Source organism: Pleurodeles waltl, chromosome 3_1 (genome assembly GCF_031143425.1).
Source record: "Pleurodeles waltl isolate 20211129_DDA chromosome 3_1, aPleWal1.hap1.20221129, whole genome shotgun sequence".
Classification (NCBI taxonomy): Eukaryota; Metazoa; Chordata; class Amphibia; order Caudata; family Salamandridae; genus Pleurodeles; species Pleurodeles waltl.
The window spans coordinates 1,648,084,026-1,648,100,054 of NC_090440.1; the positions used below are offsets into that span (position 1 = coordinate 1,648,084,026).

The window sequence follows — 16,029 nt, forward strand, 5'->3', positions numbered from 1 at the left end:
TGTGAGTGCCTCCCTGGATCCTGACATGGTGGAGTCTTCTGATGAGGTTTTGGTGGGATACGGTGTTGAACACTGCTGAGAGGTTAAGGAGGATCAGGGCCATTGTTTCGCCCTGATCGAGGAGGGTCCTGATGTCGTCTGTTGTTGCAGTCAGGGCAGACTCGGTGCTGTGGTTGGCACAGAAGCCGGACTGTGACGGTCAAGTAGGTCGTTTCTTTCTAGGTGTTCAGTGAAGTGGTGGTTGTTGGCATTTTCCAGGACTTTGGCAGGGAACGAGAGTAGCGAGATGGGGCAATAGTTTTTGAGTTCAGAGGGGTCGACGAAGGGTTTCTTCAGGAGGGGTCTGACCGCTGCATGTTTCCATGTGTCTGTAAAGGTGGCTGTGGTTATGGATGTGTTGAGAATGGATGTAAGTACATCACTGATTTCTTTATGTATGAGGTTGAAGATGTGATGGGGCAGGGGTCCGTGGGTGCTCTGGAGTGGATGGAGGTCATGGTGGCTGTGGCGCTCTGCATGGTGAGTAGCTCCCAGGTGGTGAGCGGGTGGGTGTGGGTGGTGTCCGTTGGTGTGATGTCAGTGGGTTGGAGATTGAAGTTGCTGTAGAAGGCAGATATCTTGTTGTGGAAGTAATTTGCTAGTGTGTTGCAGAGTTCTTGTGAAGGGCAGACTGTGTTCTTGGTGGCTGAAGGGCAGGAGAACTGCCAGATAATGCTGAACAGTTCCTTGGTGTGGTTGGTGCTTGCTTCAATGCAGTCTGACAGGGCCTCTCCTGTGTCCTTGAGGCGTTGGTGGTATTTGTTGAGCACTGACTTGAAGCTGTTATGGTTTGTGGGGTTTCTGTTGGAGTGCCAATGGCCTTCTAGTCACTTGCATTTGTGTTTGATGGTGTGTACCTGCTAGCATGTTTTGCTGCTCTGCTAGTATTGGCAGGCTTTATGGGGGTGACTCTGTAGGCACAGTTGGAGATCCAGACGGAGAAGTTATGGATGGCCTGTTGCAGGTGGGTTGTAGTGTTGGGCTGGGTGGTGTTGAGGGCGTCCATCCATTGGGTCTCTGTCACATTGTTCCAATTGTGATGGGAGCAGCTTGGGGGCTTGGTGGTGGTGTTCGGGGGTCCTGTGATGGTGAAGTGGATGATTATGTGGTTGGTCCAGCTGAGCTCAGTAACATGGCTGTACTTGGCTCTGTCACTGGTTGTGAAGATTGGGTCCGGAGTGTGTCCTACGCTTTTGGAGTTGGTGACTAGCTGGGTGAGGCCGATGTTGCTCATGCTTGCCAGGAGGTTGGTGGGGATGGTGTCATTGGGGTTGTCAAGGTGGAAGTTGAGGGCACTGAGGAAGATGTAGTGCTTAGAATCGATGGATGGAGGCACGATGAATCACAGAAGCAACTACAGGGATCTGGTGTTCTGTAAGCAAGGGTGCCTCTGATGGTCATCTTGGTGTCGGTGTGGAGTTGGAAGTTGAGATGTTCCATGATTGGTGTGGTGTCGTCTTTCATGGTGGAGCAGTGAATTTACCAATTCTTACCAAACAGGTGGAAACCCTCAATTTATGCCTGTACATCCGCGGACACCACCTTGCTCAAGTTATGTTGACACGTTACCCTTAGGGTGACATCACTGATGCTCCCTTCCCAGTCTCCTGACTTGTGATGGCTGGTTACACATTTAGATGTTACCCTAAAGAGCATGACATCTACGTGTACCACCAAATAAAAAGAACTAAGACTGTGTGTACGTTCACTTATTTTTAAATGCTTTGGTCTATTTACCTATACTTGTTTTCACTATTATTGAGTCAAATGTCACAACAGTCCAGTTTTGGTGCATACACAATATGGCAAATATATTTTTTATATCATTGTTTGCTACTTATTATGAACATTGCTTAATTTGGTTTAAAAAAGCAAAGTGCCAGTCCCCGCAAATGTTCTTAGAAGGCTGATGACCACTTCCACAATTGGAGCCGCCCACTGCCGTCACTGACCAGACCCACTTCCGCCTCTGGAACATGATTGCATTTACCTCACATAAATCTATACTTCATGCCAGGTTTTATATAAACGGAACATTAGCAAGTTATCTATTTATGGAGTACATGATTTTAAAGTGCTGACGCGGCTGCACCAAATAATAAACGGGTTTCACATCTGGTTTAATGTGTACATTTGCCAAAGGATTTATATTTTAAATTTTTCCACATACGTGTCAGATTTGTTTTTTTAGTGTTAGTTGCAAAATAAGAAAATTATTCTGTAACATGGGGCCAGATGTAGCAAAACGGCAATTTGCGACTTGCAAATTGCGAGTCCCTGCGACTCGCAATTTGCAAGTCGCAAATTGCTATGCAGTACGGTGTCTCAGACACCGACTGCGACTCGCTATGGGGTCGCAATGACCCACCTCATGAATATTCATGAGGTGGGTCGCAAATTGCGGCCCCATAGCGAGTATAGGCACTCGCTAACATGGAGGCCTGCTGTCGTCAGCAGACCTCCATGTTCGTGACTGCTTGAACAATAAAGCAGTTTTTTTTTTTTAAGTGTAGCCCGTTTTCCTTACAGGAAAACGAGCTGCACCTAAAAAAAAAAACGAAACCTTTAGTTTCGGAACTTTTTCAGGGCAGGGAGTGGTCCCTAGGACCACTCCCTGCCCTGAAAAAATATTTGTGGGTCCAGTCACAAACTGGAAGGGGTCCCATGGTAACCCCTTCCAATTTGCGAGTGGGTTACCATCCACTTGAAGTGGATGGTAACTGCGAAATGGTATTGCATCCCACTGCGAGTCGCAAATAGGAAGGGAACACCCCTTCCTATTTGCGAGTCGGAAATGCATTTTGCGAGTCGGTTCCGACTCGCAAAATGCATTTCTGCATAGGAAACTGCGTTTTGCGACTCGCAAACGGCAATTTTTGCCGTTTGCGAGTCGCAAACAGTTTCCTACATCTGGCCCATGGTCTCGAGCTGATATTACCAAGAGACACACTGAGAGACCCCGACATGGAATCATAGAATGAAGTGTGGAAACGCTGCTCTTTTTCTTACAGGGCATGGTAGAGGCGAAAAAATAGAGTTTAGGACTGAAATATATATGTAGTTTTCCTGCGGGGCATTGAGAAACTAACCCATGGCGGAATGCTGATAGGAAGCTGATAGAGTAGGAGCCGGATTCAGGGTCACTTGAGGGTGACGGCTCTTGCCCAGCATAAAATTGTCAGGTAACTTAAAAAAAAGTTGTTCTATTCCGCATATTGGACGCTCTCTTGTGAAAAAGGAGAATTTAGAATTATAAAGTGCTGTAGGGCTCCCCGCGGTAATAACCCGGAAGGCCTCTAAGTGATTTCCCGGCTCCTTATTTCTGGTAGAACGCCTTAGTGAACACAACTCAGTTAAAGGACCAGATGCCACCGTCTTCTGTCTGCCTGTAATAACTTTTCACACAGAGTAGATGCTGAATGGGCTGTTTGAGGAGACCTTTGTCCGAGAAAGCCCTAGGTGCAGTTCGTGCTGGGAATGCAATTGCAACACCTTCGTTAAAAAATAATATAAAATGTATTTAATCAGGAAAATATAACTTCCATATAGTTTTATGCAACTCCCCCCCTCATTGCCTCACCTTCACATTGTCCACCTTGGCACCCGCTGATTCCTATCTACCACTTGAAAACATCTAAATATGCCTCAACCTCACTGGATTTCCCTCTTGGCTGTAAGGCAGACCATAACACAAAGAACGCCTCTTTCCAGCACACTACATAATATATTTCTAGTCTCCGCCCTATCACAACTTTAGTTCAGGTAGAACTAAGTAATTTCCTTCATTTGGAGTTCTACTTCGACAGTAAAATGAACAACCGCAGGTGCTAAAAAGGGAATAGTAGACGCCTCACGTTAGCAAACACAAGGTGCCCGTTGGTTAACAGTTCCAACTGACAAGGCTTCTCATTACTGGCGGGATCCTATGCATGCAGGGATGTTACAAGCCACCACTAAAATTATGTAACGTGAGGGTGTAGTGTAGATATCTGTATCTGTCACTGATGCTAATGCTGCCAGGTCCCCAATGCAAGAGCATTATTCCCTAACACAAGGTCTCATAACCGTGAACTTAAAATTGTGTCCAGGGGACTTTTGTTATACTTTAATAATAGAGACCCTATATGCTTAATAAAAAGCAAAAATACATGCTCTCACTAGACGGGTGACAAACGTGTTTCATTGCCGTGGAATTTTGGGGCTTCAGGGCTTGAGGACCACAGAGTCACCTATTTAATCACCGCACCAAAATCCACCAGGTGAATGCCTACCAGAGGACAATTGTATAACACTGAGTATAAATGTGCCAATTTGTGACCACCTGCAGTGGTCTTTGCTGCACTGAAGCATCAACGAGTTACCTTCCGCGCCAAAGTGTATATTTTGATATATGATGACGACTTAGTGCATCTAGCTGCAACACAGGTAGGCCTGCAGCAATTATTGCCCATGCTGGAAGCCATGTTATTAGTAAATCTGTCTAAAAGAGTTGTGGCCTCTTAAATAATATTGACGCTTAATTACAGTCTTTTAAATTAATTGGTAATATTTGTATATTGTTTTAATAAATGGAAATCCATAAATCTATGTGTTCTCAATGCTTGGAACATCCAGTGTACAGTATCTCACACTAGGACCAAATGACAAATTAAAAATGCAGGTGCAAAAGCAACTTTGCCCACAACAAAACAACTTTAACTGACAAAAACCTATTAGCCCTTGCTCAGGTGACATCTGGTCTTATAACATGAGGGATGTTTGTTTACCACTGTGATAACAGTAATATTTTTGCATTTTCCCACATATCTTAAATAGTGGGCAGGCATGGAAAATGTTGAGGACTGTAGAAGCAGGAAATAGGGCTGGTTAGTCTAGACATGAAGATGGCATTGGAAATGTTCAAATCTGGCCACGTGGACTATTTAAGAATCTGGCTGGCTAGAACAATAAAGTGATAGGTTGGTACAGCCTGTGTAGTTGACTGTTAATACGTGATGGCTAGGTTTGCTGATTCAAAGAAAGAGGGGTGAAATGTTTAGCTAACCATCCAGTAGGACATACAATGGGAGATCATGCTAGTACAATTTAACAGCATCTGGTAGCCTACTAGCTTACTGCCTTTTGGAATATTTGGGATCACAGAATGAATCATGCACTCTCAGGTTTTGTGCACTGCAACTAAGAAGTAAAATGTCAAGGTTCTGCAATGGTATACACCAGCACTGCATTCATATATAAAGAACACCCACTATGTTCTTGGCCCATTTGCCACATGAGGAGGGATTGAGTGGGGTTCTAGGCGCAGGTGTCACACGGGAACAGGGATTTAGGACCACCATGGGTTCATATATATATATATTTATATATATATATATATATATATATCTATATATATTTATATATAGATATATATATATATAACCCCCACAACATGATTTCTATTGTTGGTGTGTTACCACATGGTGGTGCCTGGAAGACAATTATTGTCACAATCATTTTGGATCTTTGCAACAAAGGATATACACTACACAGGAATAACAATGGTGCACATTCAGTAAATAGGGCATTTGAAATTTAAAGTTTATTTGAAGTTAGTCAGAAGGTGGCAGGGTTTTTGAAAAGTCAGGTTGAGCCAAACAAACTAATATTTTGCTTATTTGACAAGAGCATCCTTAAGTAGACTGTAAGAGTCCTTGTAAGCAAGCATCTGCACCTAATTCGTAGTGCACTGTCAGAGATGACTCTTAAAGGACAGTTTTCAAGAGGCTTAGGGCTTGATTTATACTTTTTTGCGGCGCATTTGCATCATTTTTTGACGCAAAAGCGTCGCAAACTTACAAAATATAATTTAATTTTGTACGTTTGCACCGCTTTTGCATCAAAAAATGACACAAATGTGGCACTAAAAAGTATAAATCAGGCCCTTAGTTTTATCCACTACAGTTTTGCATGGGCCCACTGGACAAACGTGAATGAGAACCAATCAACCCAGGGCTAGCTGTGCCCGTTATAATGAACACTAAAAAAACAGTTTCGGACCTGGTGGTCACCTCTAACTACAAACGTATGTCATGTCTGCCCTGCATAGCTACGACCCTAGAGGTAATTGTTTCTAAAAATACTTTACATACAACTTGAGAATAATGTCATATTGATTAAAGTCCACCAATGTGGTTGTAGCCCTCATCATGGAAACAAACCCACACATCTCAACAGTAGAGAGGAACCCCTTGCTGCCAGAAACAATGTGCATGTCTGTACTGTAATAGTATTAGGCTATCAACATTATTTGACAGCATGTCTCACAAAATACCGCTTGATAGATTAACTGTGGTGGAAACTGTGGAATCATGGTGCCTAGTTTAAATCCTTCCTTGATGATAAATTTCACCAGGTTAAGATGGGGATATTCTTCTTTAAATCACGACAATTTCATGTAAAGTCCAAAACAGATTTGTTTTCTCATTGAGCCCCTTCAATGTCTACATGGTACTATCCACTATACTTGATGCTCATAGTCTCAGATATCAAATATATTCTGATGACTCACAGATCAGCCTTAAGTTGAAATATAACACTGCTTCACAATCAGGGTGCTGCTTTTAGCTAGCCCATTCTGTTAAGCAAAATATCTGCCTTTTATCTCAACAGCCAAAGAACTGAGACCATCCTCATGTATACTGCAAACTTATCCCATCGCTCTTTTGCCGCCATGGGTTTCCATCTAATCCAGCTACCACAAACTGCAATTTAGGAGTCTTTTTGACACAGATTCCTCCCACTAAGTGAATACTGTGAAGAGAAATGTGTTTCATCACCTTCATCTTCTTAACTTAATATTCCCTCTACTGTTGGTCCCCAGTGTTCTTAAATCTAGTAGTAATCTTTCTGTATTGAAACTAATCTCATAGCGTTTTACAGGTCTGACTTCCCACAGATGTGTCCCGCTGAACTACAAAAATTCACAATTATGTTGTTGCCCATTTCACACTTAGGACGAAACATAATGACCAAGTCAGAGCTGGCATAGTTGGCTCCTTGTCCAACAGCGATCACAGTTCAAAATGTTCATAATACTATGATTAGCTCACAAATCTCTCCATGATCACACTCCATAGATTCAAAAAGAATCCTTCATCCGTATCTGTCTAAGAAACGCTGTGGAAGCCTCCAGCAATCTACTATTGGTTAATCTGCCCAAACTCAAAAAATGTGGTGGAAGAATGTTCCCCATTCAAGACTGAACCCTTTGGAAGTCTTTACCTCTTTCCTCAACAATCAAAGACAATTTCATAACATTCAGAAAATGACCATATTACACCCAGCTTCATTGCCTTGGCTTCTGGTCTACGAGAGATCACAATTTATACTACTATGGTTAGTCCCCACATTTTCCCTTGTCATCATCCATCATTTCTTAAAAGAGTCCTTCATCTGTACTAGCCTCAAAGACATTCACGATCGGCCTCCACGGATCTGTCAGTTCTTCCTTACAAATAGAAAATTTGTGTAAATGGCTCATGCTTTTGAGCTGATTTGCTCTCTCCTTATGACTTGAAGAGAATTTCCAATTTGCTTTCCATGAAATTTGAACTGCCCAATCCCACCTGGCTATCCTGTTATCAGGATCACTAAATGACTCATGCCCCCTGAACCCCCAGGCCCTCCATAAAGTGGTGGATACAGTCAACCCTCTGATTAATGAGATTATGAATACCTCTTTAGCTACAGCAGAAGTGCCCTCAGATTGGAAGTTGGCAGTAATTAAACCATTCAGAAAGAATCCCCTTGCATGCCCAAACATACTGTCCAACTTGCGCCAAATCTCATTATTGCCTGAAATGAGTAAAATAATTGAAAAGTTGGTCAATAACCAATTGATTACATTCCTGGAAAGCGCTAATGTGCTTCACTCACGGCAGTCAAGATCCACCCTAAGCATTCCACTGAGTCTGCATTGTTGGAAGTCTTGGACACATTTAAATTGATCTTGGTTGCAGGAAAGAATGCAATGTTGATTTTGTTAGATTTATCCACTGCATTCGATACCATCTCTCATGATATCTTGCTCCACTGTATCAAAATTTGTGGGATTGATGGATTGTCCCACTCCTGCATAAAATAATTTCTTACAGATTGCAGACAAATGGTCATATTGGGCTCCTATTCCTCTGCAGAAAAAACATTTACCTTAGGAGTTCCACAGGGCTCATCGTTGAGCCCTGCTGTGTCCAACATCTATATGGCTCCTTTAATCTCCCTGATTACGTCTTTCGGAATAGATACCATTTCATATGTAGATGATATCCAGCTGATACTATTGCTGGACAAAGCATCACTTGGATCATAGTTGAATTTTAAAAATGGTTTAACTGCAGTCATTCAGTGGATGCAAGACAACCACCTGAAATGCGACACTAAAAAAAACGATATCGTGCTGCTGGGTAATTCATATCTTTTTGCCTCAGCCCGGTGGCGGCCAGATTCAGCCCCTCTCCTCCAGCCACTGTGAAGGTTGTCAGGACCCTGGGAGTAAAATTTGACTCCCTATTGTCTTTCTGCCCCTGGCTCTTGCTGTCGCTGTCACGGTTTCGGGCGGGTCTGATCAGGACTCTGGTTGGGACACCCCTTGAAGTCACCGAATATCCTAAAGAGGTAGTATATTGGGGCAGAAGAGCAGCTAAAGGCATACACGGAAAGGACAGTCATGCACAGGCACAGGAAACAGGAAAGCAAAAGCAGAGCAACCCTTGTGTGAACAAACAGGAAACGGATTACTAATGGACAAACACGCTGGGGTTGTACACAGAGTAGGGCGAGAACCTCCCACAGTGACAGGGAATGTCAATGCCTCTGTGCAGTTTGCTCTTACAGATAGTCACCCTGCCAGCGCCATAGAAAGGAGGCAGCAGAAGTGATTCTGTCTCTGGACCCTAGAGCACAAACAAGGATTGTACTTACATACACACAACAAGCTCTTGTGGGTCCAGCTGGAAACACAGTGGCGATTCCTGGAACAACAGCAATAGCACACTGTCACAGTTAGGCACGAAAGACAACGTATAACACTAGACAAGGAGAGGGGCTGGAATTGCCTCCTGGAACCCAGGAGCCAACCCCAGTACAAAGGAGGACACTTATACACCGGTGAAGACTGATAGAACACTTACCAGACACAAATACCGAGAGGAAACGGAAACAGAAGGGAACAAACTAAGGGGTAGAGGCAAGAACTGGGAACAGGCTCAGGCTGAAGCAAAAGCTGGACTTGGACTGGAAAACAGGGTGTAAACTTCTGGCTGGAACAAACAGAGACAGGACTGGGAAACAGAGAGCAGGCTCTGGCTGGAACAGGCAAGGACAGGGCTGGAATACAGGGAGTAGGAATAAGCAGTAAACAGGACTGGGAAACAGAGAGCAGGTTCAGGCTGAAACAAGGCAGGAACAGAACAGAGAAACAGGGAGCAGGCTCTGGAAGAAAAAAACAGGTACAAGGCTAAGAGATAGGGAGCAGACTCTGGCTGGAACAATCAGGAGCAGGGCAGAGAAACAGGAAACAGGATCAAGCTGGAACAGAACAGGAACAAAACTGGAACACCATCCGATAAGGGGTCTGTAACACAAAGGAATCGAACTCCAATGCACGACGGGGATCTTGGGGAAATGGCTGCTTATAAGCAGTTCCAAGCTGGGCTGCACAGGAGAGGTCTCAGGTGTGTGTAATTTCAGACACTCGCAAGTCCTGGAGGAGAGGATCCGGTGAAAAGGAGCAACTGGACTTCTCCCATACAAAACAATGGGAAACAGAATCCGGGCTTTCCTGACTACCATGCTGTGCATTATGGGATTTGCAGTTCCAGGAAGCAAATGTAGTACTACACAAGTATACCCTGGCCAAAAGAGAAACAAACCTGAGTCAGCAAGGGACTCTAGATAACTGTTCAAGGTGATTCCCAGGCTTCTGACAGTCCCCGTACAGCGCCCCCTAGAGATGGGACTACTGAGTCGTAACAGTTGCGGGCACATTTTTTAATCTAAGAAAATCTTTAAGGAAACTTTTGGATTTTTTGCTTCTGACAACAAATAAAACAGTTGTCTCTGAGCTTATAACCTCCAAGCTGGATTACACTAATAGTCTGTCTGCTGGATCTTTGAAACAGACGTTGCAGAAACTTCAAGTTGTCCAGCATGCAGCCGCCAGATCAGTTCTTAAACTGTCAAGAAGTTTCTACTTCAGCAGCCCTAAAAACACTGCCTTGGAGGACATTTCAAAAAGGGTCCTTCTCAAAACTCTTTTAATGACCTTCAGAGCCTACAAAGCAACTGGACTGAAATTTCTGACTTCAAGGTTCACCCATTATATCACGAGCAGAACCCTCGGGTCCTCCCAGGCAAATTTTCTCGAGCCTGTCTCTTTTAGATTAAGAACCAGAAGGAGAAAATCCTTCACTGTTCTAGTTATCAAGAACTGGAACTATCTTCCCAGCCACCTAAGGTTTATTGATTCAGAAATTACCTTTAGGAAGCAGTTAAAATCTTGGATCTATGGAATCGCTGACATAGTGTGTTATTCCCTTATTCCCTAAGTTAATTTTTTTCCTAGGTGCGATCTTCACACATTGACTAGGGGGTTATTTCACTTTCTGCAGTAGCGCCAGGACGCTCCTCTGGGAGTGGCAATTGCGCTCTATAAATACTCAATTCAATTTATTCTCCTAAAATTCGTAAAAAATCTGAAAGCCTACCTTTTCCAAGCAGACTATATCAAGCCAGAACTTGATATTTGCCTTCCACTAAACTTCAGAATGACTTCCATTTTCTGTCCTTTTTCATTCAGATGGCTAACGCCATTCCAATTCCTCATGGATTTATTCTGCATCTTTTTCATCTAATGTAATATCACAAGATAACCCCAACGACAAAAGATCATTAAGGAAGGCTTGCACGTGTGACAGAACTATGGACTATTTTCCTGGTATACCTTTGGACATATAGAGAATTGGCTTAAATAGTCTGTTGTTCCTTCCTCCTGGTGTGCTCAGTCGGAATTCATGCTGTGTGGAGCACCTTTTAAAAACTTTTAAAAAACAATAATGCAGGAACATTCAAGTGGGATGTTAGAATTACATATGTTAGTTTAATTTAAAGAATGTAATGAAATGTAGGATTAAGTACATGTGAGTATTTAAGAAATTGTGATTAAACTGAATTAAAAATAAAAAAAATTAAATTGTTACAGCAATGCTTACAGTGAGGGATAGTTGGTGAAGTGAAAGCAGGACAAAGTAATGAGATATGGTCAAGGATCGTTTCAATCCTAAGGGTAGTTGAGGAAGTACATGTAGAATGAAATAACGATGGTAAAATAAAGATATGGGTAATTCAGCAAGGCAAATCAAAGATACACAAGCCTCCAGAAGTTGCAATAATATAGGCTGCTACTCAGTATCCACCCAGACACATTAGGAGAGTTAGGGAGATTCTTTTAGACCTATGCACAGTCCTCCCCGGTATTCTCCTACCTTGGCGGTGATAGGTCACTGATGATGAAGCGGCATGCAAATAGTGGATGAGGTGACCTGTCCAATTCCTTTTGGATATTTGCAAGTAGAGTAGGGTAGGTGGAATACCACCCCTCTGGCAGAAGAGGCACTTGTGTGTCCCCTCCCCACAGGATGACCTGCATTCCAAGGCACATTTGCTTCTGATATGAATTGATTGAACAGACTGGGAAGATATCCCTGCCATCACAGACATCATAGCGATGCACTGCAAGCCAGAACATACTTCATGAGTTGCTCTAGGTATTCCTAAGTATTCTGAATACTTGACCAGCTTCACCCCTCTGTGATACCCAAAATGTCCCTTTTTATCCTGGGAGCAAGGCTAGTAAAAGTGCAATCGCTGGCCAAAAGTAATGCAGACAGGATCTCAGGCAAAAGCTCAGACGTAATTATTGCTTTAAAAAATGTATTAAGCTATTTCACACTGTAGAATTATCAGGACGGTGACTAGCAAGGTGGGTTCTGCAAACTAGATGTGGAAGAAATCTGGAGGAGTATACATAATTGTGGATGTGATTGTTTTTAGAAAGATGCATTTTTTTTTTTATGTAAACAAGGTTTTTTTCTGAAATAGATTATGGCAGTGTTTCCCAAACTGTGGGCCGCAACCCACTGGCAGGTCGAGAAAAGATTTTTGGTGGGCAGTGAAAGTTCAAGCAATAAATTAATGTCTTTAAATTCTGTATTTCGTGTCACATTTGCAGCACTTCAAAGACACCTTTCTGACAAATTGTTGCTTATTGTTTTGACATGGGGATTGGGTTTAGAAACTCCTCTCACTTAGACGTCAGAGAAAGAAAAGTAAAGTGAATTATGTCGCAATCATGCAGGGGTACAGGGAGTGTGGATGGAAAGGATGTCATTTTTTTTAACACGCAACAAAATTTAAATGAACTGTATACATTCACCAGTTTGTAAAGGAAAATGAAGCACATATTTTATAGTTTTTAAGTGTGGTGGAAACAAAGATTTTAATAGGATCACAAAAATCAAGACCCTTGACTTGGTAATGCACAAATGATAAATATTCATAGAAACCAAATTCCACACATTATCACTGTGTGCAATTTAATTTTATAAGTAAAACTGTATGCCTGTGCAAATTTGGTTGTCATTTTGAATGAAAATGTGCTGTCTGTAAATGACAGTGCACTACCACACAATGCTTTAGTTCTATTAAAACATTGCCCGTCTTATGTCTATTAAAAGTAGTTGGGTGGCGAAAGTTTGCTATTCTAAAAATTTAGTTGTGGTTCTAAAACGTGTGGGAGGCGCTGCACTACGGGACAGATGTTGCATAATGAATGGATGTATGTTTTTAAGATCTTACATGCAGGGGTCACCAATTTCTCTGTGCAAATTATTTGGGAAAGTGTTTTTGAGGGGAAAAAACATTTACATGCTTAATTCTACCAACTCATGGTCGATATTTTTTATAATATTCTTATGGCACATGCTTCATGCATGAGTGCTGCGTTATAGATAGCTGTCAACAAATGTGTTGTATATACCTGAAGGCACAGCACGCGCTATGGGGGCATGCACTTTTTATGTAGTGTAGTTCTTCCAGAATATTGTTAGCTATGTAAGTTTGTAGCTGTGAATGACTAGGAAGAAGGGCTTTTAAATGTTCTTTTTCAGAAGGAAACTATTGTCTGTATGATTTTAGGCTATTACGAGTGAGCAGGTAGGAGTGTGTACTGCTCACGCCTAGGTACCGTCCCCTGAAGGGTTAACGTTCAGTCCATGCCAGCGGGGTCATTTGCGTAGGCCATTTATACTTTTCTGGAGGGATCACAACATGGAAAGGCTGCGTAGTTTAGATTCCAGAACTGCTATGCAAGCACGGAGTTGAAAGCGCGCTTGCCGTCTGTCACTGCCTCACATGGGGACACGCGAGGGTTCAGCGAAACAGGCCCGACCCACGGCCGAGTCAGTGTCAGTCTGGGAACTCACCTCGCCTGTCCTCTGACTGCGCACAGCCATTACTCGCACGGGTTGGGAAGTCGGTGTGAGTTGTTTTGTGCTCTGTTGTTGGTGTAAATCTCAGGCGAGTTCACCGAGTGCTTTTGGGCTGGCGTTCTTACTCGGAGGGTTGCCGATTTGGAAAGTGAAGCACGTGGTGTGTCACAGAATGTGCCGGAACTAGACTTTCTTTTTTTTCCCTGTTTTTACAGGCTTGAGCGGTGTGCAGGATTTTGTCATTATGAGATGTCGTCTATCAGTGCTTCATTTGTGCAAATTAAGTTTGACGACTTGCAGTTTTTCGAAAACTGCGGCGGAGGGAGCTTCGGCAGCGTGTACCGCGCACAATGGCTTTCGCAAGACAAGGAGGTGGCCGTGAAGAAGCTCCTCAAAATAGAAAAAGAGGTAAGGCTTATTTTGTGGGTTTGTAAAACTAATAAAATACAGTGTGTGATTTCTGGGCACATTTGAAAGGCAGCAAAATATTTTTTTTACTCTCAGAGCAGAATGCTTATCTCGTTTTCTATGTCTTATTTTGTTTAAAGACTTGTTTGTGGAGTATAACCAAGAGATATGCTTGATATGTTTGTGGCGTTTGCTTTGGCAATAAAACAAGACTTAAGTCGCTATGGCGATATTTAGCCTCCATAGTGCTTTGACAGACTCTTGACTTGGAAACATGGGAGCGAGCTTCACAGATATATCGATGGGGTCCGAGTCACGATATCAATTTTGAATATAAATTAGTACGAATTGCAGGTGACAGGAAGTGCGACCGACGCATCCTCGCGTAATGTGTAATCAAGTTGACTGATTTTAAGATTGGACCACCTCACTAATTTACTTGCAACACCTATGCTGCTGCAGCTCTGGGCACAACCCCTCCCCTCCCCCCAACCCCACCCCCCACCCCGCTCAGCTTCAAACACTGCTTTCCCTGCCCCTTAGGCTGTCACACTGCCATGTGTTCTCTGCAGTCTCAAACACTCGCTGCCCTCTCTGGTCCCTCTCTCTGTCACTTCGCGCACTTCCCCACTCTGCTCCACAGGCAGGTTCAAACGCTTTTCAGTGATGCTGGAGGGGGTTCCTGACTTCGGTATTAAGTCATCTGAATAGTCACAAAATTGATCTACAAATTTACAGGCAGAATAACAAACGCGTTTAACACAATAACATTGTTTGAGCCAAATCATATGCCGGCAGCTTTACTCTAAGGACGTTTTAAATAAACTAAACGAGTTGGTATCCGCCGGTTGTGCATTAAAAACATATGTTGCACAGCTTGAGGGCTAAACTGAGCAGTCGGCATTATGCTTCATCTACAGGGATTGACTCACAGACCTCCTTCCCTGTGCACAATAGGGAGTTGCCGCACTATGAATGGGCACACGTTGACATTTCTCATAACCACTAGGGGCTGCTAAAGACCATGCTGCCCATCACATTGAGAGCCCCCTAGGATGCAGTTACTATCACAAGAAGACCCGGCTAGTGCCTCTGTACTAGAGCAAAGCTTCGGTGTGCTTTGAAGTGCCCCCTGCAGCGCTCAGTATGACGTGATGATACAGGTGCAGCTGGTGGCGTTGTGAGTTTCCGCAGGGCTGAACATATTGCTGGGGTCGGAGTCCCAGTGCCCCACAGACGTTGGGGCCTAGCTTGGAACAACTGCTATTGTTGTATGGATTTCATTCAGTATGTTCTTTCAGTGGAAGTAGAAATTCAGAGTTTGTTTTATTGTGTTTTAAGATGGACATCTTATGAACCGCACGGGCTGCAGTAAACCACGTGTCTGTTACAGGGACGCTTCTGGCCACGCGGTACAGCGGTTTTTATTTTCACCGCAGAGCTCACAAATAAAAATAGCTAAATGATTAATACGTTGGTTATCCTTTCGGTATCCTCGTGTTAAGAGCACCTACGCCGCAGTTAAAAGGGTCAGTCCATGAGATCATCCTCACTCTGGTAATGCAGTAAATATGTACCTCTGCCAGCATGGGGGCGCGTGCGCAGGGTTCTGATGAACCCTGCCGGAGGAGTCCAGTCTGCTTACAGCAGAGCTCCTGGGCATATTGGGCCTGGCACGTGGCACAGAAAGTAGGCAACAGTTCATCTGATGCCCGCCAGCATGGAGGTCACCAATTCAGACCCCTGAAAGGCAAACTCAGCCTTTCGTCGTTCTAAGGATGGTAAACGGAGGGTTAATGCATTGGATAAAAGTAACACCCGTTATTTACAGTGCTTAATGATTTCACAAGTGCAGAATGTAGTGCTATATAAAACAAGTGATAGTTAACAATCCGTTTCTTTGCACCAGTATTCTGTTGATACTGAAAGGGAGTTTGCTGGGGAAATCGAGTTCCTCGGCTAGTAGCATCTCTTCTCAGACATTGGTGGCATATCTTCTATTATTTTAAAGATATGCGTCTGTTCACAAAGCAGTATTACCCATAGAAAACTACCT

General features: G+C 43.3%; 1 protein-coding gene across 6 annotated transcripts in view; it reads left to right on the top strand.

The window, feature by feature from the left end:
• Positions 1 to 16,029, top strand: part of MAP3K20 (mitogen-activated protein kinase kinase kinase 20) — an 800,901-nt gene that overhangs the window by 61,748 nt on the left and 723,124 nt on the right. For 3 of the 6 annotated variants that reach the window (XM_069225360.1, XM_069225358.1, XM_069225359.1), the window contains exon 2: positions 13,781 to 13,973. In XM_069225360.1, coding sequence (XP_069081461.1) covers positions 13,815 to 13,973 — 159 coding nt within the window. In that variant the 5' untranslated portion in view covers positions 13,781 to 13,814. Of the gene's footprint in view, positions 1 to 13,475; positions 13,654 to 13,780; positions 13,974 to 16,029 lie in introns of those variants that run through there. The other 3 variants (XM_069225361.1, XM_069225357.1, XM_069225355.1) reach the window with 3 other exon arrangements.